This window comes from Daktulosphaira vitifoliae, unplaced genomic scaffold, assembly GCF_025091365.1.
Source record: "Daktulosphaira vitifoliae isolate Bord-2020 unplaced genomic scaffold, ASM2509136v1 Scaffold_4, whole genome shotgun sequence".
Taxonomy (NCBI): domain Eukaryota; kingdom Metazoa; phylum Arthropoda; class Insecta; order Hemiptera; family Phylloxeridae; genus Daktulosphaira; species Daktulosphaira vitifoliae.
Window position 1 is genome coordinate 42,746,406 of NW_026099575.1, and position 12,367 is coordinate 42,758,772.

General features: G+C 30.2%; 2 protein-coding genes across 3 annotated transcripts; both read right to left on the reverse strand.

The window, feature by feature from the left end:
- Positions 1-3,256: 3,256 nt before the first annotated feature.
- LOC126905080 (piggyBac transposable element-derived protein 4-like) lies at positions 3,257-4,733 on the reverse strand. Its single transcript, XM_050684476.1, has 3 exons — positions 3,754-4,733; positions 3,451-3,676; positions 3,257-3,364 (listed from the first exon to the last, which is right to left on the reverse strand). The coding sequence occupies exons 1-3, from the start codon at positions 4,731-4,733 to the stop codon at positions 3,257-3,259; spliced, it is 1,314 nt and encodes a 437-aa protein (XP_050540433.1).
- A 1,810-nt stretch (positions 4,734-6,543) lies between these two features.
- LOC126906001 (uncharacterized) lies at positions 6,544-11,398 on the reverse strand. Of its 2 annotated transcripts, XR_007704144.1 has the most exons (5): positions 10,157-11,398; positions 9,944-10,084; positions 8,303-8,380; positions 6,903-6,981; positions 6,544-6,789 (listed from the first exon to the last, which is right to left on the reverse strand). XR_007704144.1 is itself a non-coding variant. In XM_050686228.1 (3 exons), the coding sequence occupies exons 1-3, from the start codon at positions 8,345-8,347 to the stop codon at positions 6,587-6,589; spliced, it is 327 nt and encodes a 108-aa protein (XP_050542185.1). In that variant the 5' UTR covers positions 8,348-9,251; the 3' UTR covers positions 6,544-6,586. The 2 variants fall into 2 exon arrangements, 1 of the variants encoding a protein (XP_050542185.1); XM_050686228.1 differs by lacking the exons at positions 9,944-10,084; positions 10,157-11,398 and having other exon boundaries at positions 8,303-9,251.
- Positions 11,399-12,367: the final 969 nt, after the last annotated feature.

Consider the following 12,367-nt stretch of genomic DNA (forward strand, 5'->3'; position numbering starts at 1 on the left):
TTTATATCACATTTTGCAGAAAATAAAATTCTTCGATTATAAATTAAAAATTACTGAACTTTATTTAAAGGAATTATGGTTTTTATACTAGATGAAAATGTATTTATATATATATAAACTATTGACGAAGGGAAGAAATAATATTTCAGAGTATAAATAAATTGATTGGAATGATATCATGGGAGTATCGATTGATAAGCGAAATTGGTGAATTTTCAGATAGCAAAATTAACTGATATTTACTTCATTAATTAGCAGTTCTTTGATTTATAAGTATAATATATGAATAAGTATTTATAATAGAAATNCTCCGGTTACTCTGGCATACAAAAAAGAAGATGGACGTCGGTCAAGACTCTGTATTGATTTTAGGAAAATGAACAAATTAATAATACCAGAAAGTTACCCTTTTCCAACTATAAATGATGTAATTGATAAAGTAGCAAATTGTAAATACTTTACTGTAATCGATATAAATTCTGCATTTTGGTGTATTCTTTTAAAATTAGAAGACCAAGAAAAGACATCATTTATTACAAAATTTGGAAAATTTATGTTTAAAGTTCTTCCATTTGGACTTAAAAATGCTCCAGCAATATTTCAACGGATCCTTTCGAATATAATAAGAAGAAATAATTTAGATGAATGTTGTATTAATTACATTGATGATATATTAATTTTTTCAAAGTCATGGCAAGAACATATGCAACATATCAAAAGTTTTTTAGCAACTATGGAAGAAGAAGGGTTTAAACTAAAGCTAGCTAAATGTAAATTTGCTGCAAAATCTGTTAAGTATCTGGGTCATGTCTTACAAGAAAATAGAGTTTCACCAGCACAAGAGAATCTTATTGCAATCAGAAACTTGAAAAGACCAACGGATAAATCAGGTGTACGCAGTGTGTTAGGTTCAATAAATTTCTATTTGAAATATATTGAAAATAGTGCTGAAAAGTTTCAACCCTTACATAATTTGTTGAAGAAAAATAGTGAATTTCATTGGTCAGATGAGTGTGAAAAAAGTTTTAAACTAATAAAAGAATACTTATGCTCAACACCAATTTTAGCAATTTATGATACAAATAAAGAGGTATATATTGAAACAGATGCTAGCTATAAAGGAATAGGAGCATCATTAAAACAACCACAATCAGATGGAAAACTACATCCAGTTGCTTACTTTTCCCGGAAATTATCCGAAAAGGAAAAAAAAATGGATATTATTCACTTAGAATGTAAGGCAATTAAAGATGCAATTAAATATTGGCAGTATTATCTAATTGGTCGTGAGTTCAATGTGTGCAGTGACCACAAACCATTAGAGAATTTAAGAACTAAATCTAGAACAGATGAAATACTAGGTGATTTAGTTCATTATCTGTCTCAATTTCATTTTAAAATAATATATAAAAAAGGAAAAGATAATATTTTAGCAGACCTCCTTTCAAGACAGCCAGTTTTGGAATATTTTGAAAGCGAAGATGTTATTCGGGTGGTAAATTTAATTGAGCTTTCAGAGATACTCGTGGATCAGGAAAATAATATACAAGAACTAGAATCTGCCAAGAATACCGAAAAACGTCGTAATATCATCTTTAAAAAAATTAAAGAAAAATCTAGGATATTCATATCAGTAGATTTGGGAAAAAAAATAATTGAATCAGTGCATGACTGTTATGGCCATATAGGGGTTTCTCAAATGTGTGCAATGATAAGACCATATTACTATTTTAAAAATCTTGACATGTTGGTGAGTGATTTCTGTAAAAGTTGTTCTATTTGTATAGAAAATAAAACAAGAAGGAGTAGATTGATTGGCTTGATGTCAAAACTTGGTCCTGCTTGTGAACCCTTTGAGATAATGTCTATCGATACAGTTGGTGGGTTTAAAAATAATAAATCTAAAAAAAAGTATATGCATATTTTAATCGACCATTTTAGTAGATATGTCTGGATTTCAACGACTCAGGGACAGTGTGCCAAGGACTTTATAAACCTTATAGATCCAGTTGCGACAAATAATAAAATTACTGTATTATTAGCGGATCAATACACTGGATTAAATTCTGATGAACTAAAAAAATATTTGAATAAAAAAAATATTCAGTTAATGTTTACTAGTGTAGATTGTCCACAGTCAAACGGATTGAATGAGCGAATAAATCAAACTCTAGTCAATAGGATAAGATGTAAAATAAATGGAGGTAGAAAACAAGCTTGGTCAACCATAGCTGAAGAATGCGTTAAAGAGTACAACCGAACAATTCACAGTGCAACAAAATTCGAACCAGCTTATTTATTATTTGGGGAAAAGACAAACATTAGTCCCATAGACATAGTTAACAAGAATAATTTGGTGGCAGACAGGATAAAAGCATTAGAAAATTCGAAAAAAAACTTTGAAATCAACAAAAAAAGAGTTGATAGAAATAGGAAAATACATGAATTTAATGTTGGAGATGAAGTATACATTGAGAATGGGAATAAAATAAACAGAGGAAAAATGGATAAAGTTAGAACGGGACCTTTTCCGATACTGAGGAAAATTTCACCTTCCTTCTACGAAGTAGGGTGTGGAAAAAAGAAAAAAGTGTCAAATTTTTTTCATAGTGTTAAGTTGTCTCCTTTTCCCCAGAAAAGAGACCTCTGAGGGGGAGGTGTAAAAACTTTAGGTTAGCGCCATCTGTGTAATTGTGTTGATATTTTATAATTGTGTTATCAGTGTCTATCTGTTATATGTAGTTCTTTTTAGTGTGTTTCCCTTAATAATATAAATGTGTGGTAAACGTCGTGTAATTAATTATTCTTTTTTAGGTAAATGTTTTGTTTATTTAAATTTGTATTTGTTTTTTATTTATATTTAAACATGTTTGTAAAATTCTTTTTTAGATTAATAAAATCGGTTAAAACCACATTACATATATAGTAGATTCTTAACCCGTTGTTGGTACACATATAGTTCGTAACATAATTGTTACACTGTGAGCGTGACGCTCACACTTCACTTTATATATTATTATTAATTGATCGATTAACTTAAAAAATTACATCGTACCTAGAATTATGTATATTTTTATCCTTCACTAAAAAGTAAATAAATACTTAAATAAGTAAATGTCATAATTTATAAAATAAAAATAAAAAACTACAATCTTATTCCAAAAAAAAATTTTTTTATTCCTTATAAAGCAATACAAATTAATTAAAAACTTAATATAAATGAAAATTTATAAACTATTAAATTCATCACTTTGGTCTATTCACTTTCTGTACTACTTATTTCGTTGTGATCGTTACAGCAGGATACGCATGTGCTCGTCGTATTTTCCTTACATATTGGCACGCTGCATTTTACGCACTTGCTCTACAAAATTATTTCAAACAATTATTTGAAAAATTAGTTATATATAATATTATTATTATTATGTATTCATAAAAATATTTCCTCACCATGGTCTTTCGATTTTTTCTTTTTGGACAAAATACGCACTTCGGACGATGATCAATGTTTGAACGTTCAGGGACTTCATCTTCTGTCTTGGTGTAACCAGTCAATTTTATTATTCTTTGTCCAATACTTGTACGCAAAGTAGGCATCTGCAATCGTTCTAACATAAATGGTCTGTAAGTTCTTTTACCAAGGTTTATAGAAATTTTCGACGACTTAGATAAATTCCTGTATTTTCTCGAAAAATAATTTGGCTATTTGTGCCTCCTATCTTCATCAGAGAGAAAAAAATGGTCAGTGGCCACCTGCAACTTATTTTAGCCACAGAGTATTCGCCCTTCATTTCATCCACACAATCAACGCCACTTTTTGTACTGTTGTAGTACGTTATCACTTCTGGTTTTCTTTTTTCAGACTCTGGATCAATGACACCTTGTTCGTGCATAGTGGAAACAAGCAATACATTTTTATTTTTTTTTGGTACATATGACGTAAGCAATTTGTTTTTGTCATAACCAAACATCGTAGAGTTCAATTGCCTTTTTTTAGTGTCTAAAAAACAAAGGAGAATTTCACGTTTGTTTTTACGAAGTGTACCAACTACAGTAGTGTTGTGATTTTTTAGTAGATCAATTGCTTGAGGTATAGAATTATACCAGTTATCCATGGTGATATTACGACCTGTTTTCGTAATTTGGGCGATTAATCTTTTTACTACACTTACTGGGTCGTTTTCGCATTTATAAGGCCCATCGGGCTGAGTCCCAACGTACACTTCCATTTTCGACGTATAAAAGGTGCTAGAGTCGACTAAGGCCTGGATTTTTATACCATATTTGTTAGGTTTACTTGGGATATACACTCGGAAACTACAACGGCCTCGAAAACTTTCAAGCATTTCATCTATAGTTACATTTGCCCACACTGTATAATAATTCTCGCAGCGTAGAACAAATTCGTCAAATATTGAACGAATGGCCGCAAGCTTATCAAATTGTTTTCTCTGAGCCCGTGTACCTATATCGTCAAACCTCATTGCTCTTAGAAGAATATAAAATCGTGCTTTTGGCATAACTGCTCGAAAATACTCTGGAGATAAGCCGTCATTTGACCATAAATCATCAAGGTTGAGATGATTACCACGTTGAACACCGGCCAAATATAACAGTCCAAAAAGCGCGTTTATTTCGGATTTTGAGGTTTCGCGTACCATATGTTTTTGTGTATATTTTGAACGAATTTTATCCAGATATATGTTGGTGTATTTTACTATATCGTCAATCATGGAATCAGCAAAAAAAAAAAGTTTCAGCACTTCAAAATAGAATTTGCATTGCGACCTGTTGGTTTTACGCCTGGTAAACGTAAAANTAAGTTCCAGCACTTCAAAATAGAATTTGCATTGCGACCTGTTGGTTTTACGCCTGGTAAACGTAAAACGAAGTTACGTTGGCGAGTACGTACATTTTTAGGAGGAGCGTCTTTATACCATTTTGTTTGTTTATCTTTTCCTAAGTAGTAAGAATTCTGTGCTATAGGACTATGACTTCTTGAACGAGAGGTTTGTGAAGTATTTGATCTTTGAGTAATTATACTAGGTGTAGGTTCAGAAATGTCACTATCAGACTCATTTTCACGTAATTCGGCGGGATCTACATAACTAGGATTAGCATCGGTATCGTCTGAGTCATCTAAAAAAACTTCTTCGGTCTCTTCTAACCACGAAATAACTTTATTGGACATGATAAATTAAAAAATAGTAAAAACACGTGTACGTAATCGACTGTGATGGTGGTGATAAAAATATTGCGCGGTTAGTACAGTGTTAGCGCGACGCTCACTAAATCGGTAAAGTCGACTTTGTCTATCGATAACTGATAGGAAATGACAAATAGCGCAATCATTTATTTTTAAAAATATTTATAGACATATTATTTGAAGGTATTTATAGTATCAGATTAATTCAATAATATTTGTACGAATAACGCTCGAAATGCTATCTGTGTGAGCGGCGCGCTCACATGTGTACCAACGACGGGTTAATATGTCAAACGTGGTAACGCGTAATCCAATGTACGGAGATCACCACACACTAGATAGATGTGTATAACTAGAGTTTTATCATACAGACGAGAACAGAAGAACACATTTATAAATACGCGAACTTTTGCTATATATATATATATATAAATATATGTATCGCAAGTCAACTACACTGGCCGTACTCGGCTATCTTTTAAGTATTAACACTACTATGGAATATGTCCATATGTGTATACTGATACAGTGTAGTTTTGTTCACTCAGGAACTTAATTGTTGCAGTGAGCACTATTAACTAACAAGCGTGTGGATACAATATAATTTCGCCAAAATCGCACGAGAGCACCAAAACTCGAACGACAAAGTAAAAAAGACCAGCTAAGGTGTACGTCGGAAACGGAACAGAACGCAATATCAGTAATCCATATTCGGCGGCGGCCTTATCTCATTGTCAAGGGCGGGGAGACGACCGATGACAACCGATTGTCATATTAATAGCTGGACGGCTGATATCGAGAGAGACACGGGTGAGCGCCAGCCTAGAGCAAAAGGCGGTGCTGTGTCAGTGGCTATCTCGGATTTTTCGTTATCTCGAACTACACTCATAAATCATAAAACTTGTAATCAAGATATAAATAAGGAAATAGGAGATCATGTAGCTTTTAGAATTATCCACCATTTTTTTAAAATTAAATACTATCTACATATTTGCATCGAATCGTTTTTTATAAAAGTGATTTTTATCACTGTCAAATATCATTATACTTGACCCAACTATGCCATGTCCCCACTGTACCACGATCCCACTATGCTGAGTTTTTTTTATTTTTTAAATTAATTAAAATTGTTAAATTTTTATTAAATTGTTTACATATTTATTTATTAACTAATATATTTTTAAAGTAATTCCAATAATATATGTGGGCGTAATAAGATTGTATATTGTTTAAGCATATTTATTTTATGAATGTTTATTCTAGAAAGATACATTTAATAAATAAAAATATCATCGATTTTCTATTAGTATTTTTTTTTAATAAGGGATTACAATTTTTTATAATTTTAGAATATTTTATGTAATAACTAGAAAAAATAGATTATTTGGAAGATGAAACAAAATCATAACATTTCTCTGTGTAATACATTTTTATATCATTTATAGAATTTGGAAAATGACATTTTGAAATTATACGTCGTGTATAATGAAGGTATTGACATTCACCAAAGTCGGTATTCTTAAATTGGGCCTTGTAGAATAATACTTTTATCAATACATCACTGAATTTGAAAAATATTTTATCTAAAAAAAAAAACGCATCTTAGTAAAATACTTTCTCAGCTTGGAATAGAAGCTAAAATACAATTATATAAAAAAATAAATCGATTTTTCATAATAATTTGTTAAATAATTACTTTCGTCCTTTAATTCTTTCTTCATATCAACTAAAGACTTTTTGAGATTTACATTTCTATTTTCGTTCAGTGTTACTACCTAAAATATGAAAAATGGTTTATTGATATGCATTTATTAAATAAATTTATTAAAGTTCCAAATTTAATAATTTATGTTGCTTTGTATTCAAAAAAAATTTTATTTGACAAATATTTGTGTATAATTATTTTTAATCTACTTAAAGTAGCTCTTTTTATAATATCGGAAATAATCAATAGTAATTTTATAGCGATGACATGGAAGTTGTTAGTTTTATCACTAGTCAACTCCAAACTGTAACGTGTTTCTTCAAACTAACTAGTAAACTTCCATTGATAGTTGGTTAATTATGAGTATTATTTTATAAAAGGCTAATGTCCAATAGTAGTCATAATAACTGATATTTTTATTGGTCAATGCATAATTTTTCAAAAAAAATATAAGAATCCCAAAAAATTAAATGCCAGAAATGATAAAGAAAATTTATGAATATTAGCAAAATTTTTTGAAAATTAAAATGAAAAATCGAGACAAAAAAAATTTGAAGTTATGGTAAAAGTCTATGATCTTTTCTACTTTGCACATCAAATTGCTTTGAGTATCATAAAAATTGAAGAAAATTGTATTATTTATTTACAGAAATCAGTTCTCTTAATACTTTAATATTTACGGATGTTATTAATATTTTATAGTGATGGATTCTTTCAAACATGATTTTACCAAAAATGTAGTTCTAAAAATAAGCATTCTAGTTATTGATTTTTGAAAATATGTATACAAATCAAATTCGGAGCGTTTTTTATGATAGTGATTCTAATCACTATATCTTCTAGATCCAACTATACTATGTCCATATTGTGCTAATTTTCCTTACAATAGACTTAAAGTTGACAATAGATCAGAAATAAGACTTAAATTTTAATCTATTTTTTTTTATAAAAAATTATTATCTAACGAAAAATGAGGTGTAATATACTTAATAAATCACATTGTATAAAATTAATTTTATGATATCTTTAATTGTTTTTTGTCATAAGTAATGTTGGCTATTTGGCTTATCCAGTAAAGTTGACGTAACTATAATTTTTTTGTTGTGAACTTTATTAAAAATTAAAAATAAAAATATTTTAAAAATTATTGTGAAAAACTCCTCATTTTTTTTAGTAATCATTCGTGTGAATATAAATTTATGATTTAATTGATTATTTTTTCAAAATCAATATGGGCTCTATTATTTTTGGATAGAGAGAAAAAATCTTGTGCAATGTTACTCGTGTATAATTAATTATAAATATTTATAAATAAATTTATAATTATGCTTCCTCTACTAGAGTCAGAGTAACCAATGACTCATCAATGGATTGCATTGTTTTATACTTACCATGCTATCGTTGTCAATGTCAAGATTTTGGAATTCATTTGACATTCTTTGAACCTCATTTATATCCACTTTTTTTACCTAAAGAATGAAAAATTATTGTTTAATAATTCAGTTAAAAAGGATTATCAACTTAATTAATATGTAATTTTACTTATTTATTGTAGCCTTATTGTCAACTTAAACTAAAGAATTTAAAAACTGGTTGTCTTTCACTGGTCTTTATCTACAAAGTTTACTCATACAAAACTGAGAGCAAAATCGACAAAATTAAAAAAAATTTTATGTAAAATTTAATATTCTTTTTCAAAGCACCTCCTTATCCCTTCCCAACATCATGCAACGGTTCCACCTCGAAATACATTTTTGAAACATTTAGCAAACGCATTTACTTTAAACGATTTGAAAAAAGCCTACATGGACCCGACTATCTCTTGGTTTGAACTGAATTTTCTACTTCAATTCCTTGAGTTTCGGAAACATGCCAAAATCATTAAGCGTTAAGTCGGGGCTATATAGAGCATGTTACATTACCACTGCCTTATTTTTTTTGGGACATTTGTGCACCCGTGCTGCTGTATAAGAACGGCATTATAATGATTTAAGATTCAATTTCTAACGAGGTTAGAGTGATTACGAGTGATTATTTTTTAAAAATTTCTTTCATATTTAAATGATTTCAGGAGCAGATTTCAATGTCAAAATCGTAAAACACAGCACATTTAAATTTTTAAACCACGATCACTTATCTTGAAAAGTAAGTAGGCGAAAATCACCTAACATTCATAATAAAGTTTAATAGTGATTAGAAATATATTGAAAAGATATACTTATGGCTGATTTGAATACAGTTTTAAACGTAGAAATGGTATATAAAATTACTTTTAGATTCGCAGTGTCCTTTATATCAAGGTGAGATGATATGTCATCTCACCCAAGTCATGTCAGGCCACGGCTGCTTTAACGAGTACATACATCGTATTCGTAAAGCAGCCGTGCTGACGTGCGACTACTATTCGGATCGCCTGGGAGAGGCTGATAGCGCTCTGCACACCCTCTTCCGGTGCGAGACGTGAGCCTAGGAGCGGGACTCTTTGAAGTCCCGACTTGGGTCTACGTTCCGAGTCGGGTCCATGTTGGACCTGATGTTGAGGAGCCGGGAGGCAAGGAGGCTCGTCCAGGCGTTCGTCGAATCCGTCTTGTTAAAGAAGGAGGAAGTGGAACGCCTGAGACAGAGGCAGCCACGCCGCCCGGCACAGGAGGACCTGAGGCGCTGCTTTAGGCCGGTGCCTTAGGTTCTTGTTCTTGCTTTTGTGTTTTGTTTTTGTTTGTGAGTTATTTTGCCAACCCTCTCTAACGGTTCCCACTGTGGGATCCGGTTAACGGGAGAGGGCCACACCATGTTGCGATTCAGCTTTTGATTATTTCGAGTTGATTCACAACGTGGTGGTGTGAATTATTAAGACGGCGTTGGCCACCCTGAAATAATGCCTCACGACAGTTTCAGGGCAGCCCACAATAATGCCGGTCAATTAAAAAAAAAAGTGTCCTTTATATAAAATGTGTTCTTTAATTCTTGAAATCATAGAAATATTATGAAAAGAAGCTTAGGAACTTTTTGTTTTTAATTAATTTTATGATTACATTTCCAGTATATACACAATAGAAAATAGAATCAACCAATGTATTGCATTGTTCCTTAGTTATGAAGCCATCGTTGTCTGTGTCAAGATTACTGAATAAATTTGAGATTATTTCAACCTCATTTATATCAAGTTTTTCCACCTAAAGAATCAAAACTAATTTAATAAATTATTCTAATAAAAAGGCTAATAAACTAATTAATTGTGTTTTTACTATTTTGTCGTCGCCTGTCTTTTTAACTTTAGCCAAAAAATTCAAAATTTTGAAAGTGCTTAAACTTTTTCTATCTATAAAATATGCATAACTTAAATAGAGGGTAATTAAAATTTCATGTTACATAAGTTTTCTCAAAACATAATTAAAATATAAAAATGTGTTTAAAGTAAAAAGTTTCTATCATATCTTATTACATTTGTTAATACGAAATTTTAAAAATCATGTGTAGGATATTTTAAGTGATTAATTTTGTAAAATTTAATGGAATTTATAGCATAATATTTAAATTTATCTTTTATATTGATACGATCACATTTGCATGTGCCTATATCTCTGTCTCCCATAACATCACTGTACCTTTTACTATATATATATATATATATATATATATATAATTGACACAGTAACATACAACAATACTAACAGGAGGGCGGACTGTACACATAAACACTTTTGCAATTCACAGTCAATGTGCCATAATATATATCCCTATCGACAGTTGATCTTTTACCATCATCGCGACCACTACTCTTATCTTATAATTGATTTAACTTTTCTACCATGTATATAGTGTTTGTGTGTTCGGAATTACTTAATGCTGTAATATCTAATAATAAATAAGGTACAAAAACTTAGCGTCTTCATATTCTTTATCATCGCTTTAATCCAATTACTTAGGGTCGGCCACCCTTATCCTAAACTTGACACGATCTCCCACATCATCTACCCTCTCATCAGCCGTCCTCACATCGCATTCAATTATATTCCTCCATCTCTTTTTTGGTCTTCTTCTACATCTTCGTCCGGCAACATTCATTATAGGGTTGAAGCATAGAGGTGTTGGTCTTTTATTTATTTTGGTTATGTGATCATGTGGTCACATTTTTTGATTTAGTTAATGATTATATTAATTTTGATTACGACTATATTTATGTAAGATGGTTAATTTCTTTAAACTCTGTTATTTTTTTTCCTTTTATTTCATGAGCTGACAGTATCCTCGGGCGCGGTCAGGGTGTACATGGTGAACATCTCATTGGGCCCTCTACAATTATGTAGAGGATACCTATTGATGTTGGTGACATGTCCAATATACCCTGATACATGCGTCGAATCTGTCATGGTCATGTTTCTCCTCTCCCCTATTCTAATTTTCAATTGCTTAATAATATCATTCAGTTAATTGTCATTTAGTTATAACTATAGTCTGACTAAGAAAAACAAAATATTTATATATATATATATATATATATATATATAGCTATTATGTGCTGTTGCTTAAATAAATTAGAAAATATCAGGGCCGTAGAATGATGTAGAATTTATTCTATATACATGAAGAATAATACTTGGTTAGTCTGTTTATAAAGCTTCAAATTCAATGTCCACCTTGACAGTGTGACTATTAAAAAAAAAAAAAAAAAAAACAATGTACATTCTGATTATTAATTGGATATATTAAGGTAAATTTAAAGGAATTTTTCTGTTTGGGATAACTATTGATATTAATTGGAATGGCCTTATAATAAACTTTCATAATCTTCTTAACTTACTTTCATCTCACCATTTATTCTTGACATTAAACTTAATAAAAAAAATACGATTTTTGTAAAAAAAAATTTTTTTTTATATTTTTTACTTTATAATGCTATAACTTCTCGAAAGATGTATGGATCAATATAATTCTTTTTTTTGTAGATGCATGATGTCTTTACCTATCATTTGGTATATTTTTTTTATAAATCTGACTTTTTACCTGCCTACAGGGGGGGATTCAAAATGACAACTTTTTCACAAAAAATGACTTTTTCGACTTAAATTTTGAAAGTGTTCCGGAAAGTCTGACACTTTTATATATATCTTAAATTAAAGCTAATGTAATATACTTTATCATGGAAAAAAAAAATTTCGGACTTTATTTTATCTTCAAGGTGAAAATGGCTACCAAATGCTATTATTGTGTGAAAATTCTCAATTTTATTTTTTACATTTTTAACATTATAATGCTATAACTTATTGAAAAGTGTATTGATCAATATAATTTTTTTATGGGAAATACTATTTTCTAATAATCACTTTTTTATTCGACATACTTTGTCTTAATCAGGATATTAATAAGGAAAAAGCAGTTTATGAAGCTTTTGGAATAATCCACCAATTTTTTAAAATTAAACACTATCTAAAGATTTGCATCGAAGCGTTTTTTTT

Coding starts and splice junctions, on each gene's coding strand:
- LOC126905080 (XM_050684476.1), bottom strand. CDS start 4,733: ATGATTGACGATATAGTAAAATACACCAACATATATCTGGATAAAATT. Junction 3,677..3,753: donor GTGGCTAAAATAAGTTGCAG/GTGGCCACTGAC, acceptor GAGAAAATACAG/GAATTTATCTAAGTCGTCGA. Junction 3,365..3,450: donor GAAAAAATCGAAAGACCATG/GTGAGGAAATAT, acceptor ATAATTTTGTAG/AGCAAGTGCGTAAAATGCAG.
- LOC126906001 (XM_050686228.1), bottom strand. CDS start 8,347: ATGTCAAATGAATTCCAAAATCTTGACATTGACAACGATAGCATG. Junction 6,982..8,302: donor ACATTGACAACGATAGCATG/GTAAGTATAAAA, acceptor TTCATATTTTAG/GTAGTAACACTGAACGAAAA. Junction 6,790..6,902: donor GAAAGAATTAAAGGACGAAA/GTAATTATTTAA, acceptor TTTTTTTTTTAG/ATAAAATATTTTTCAAATTC.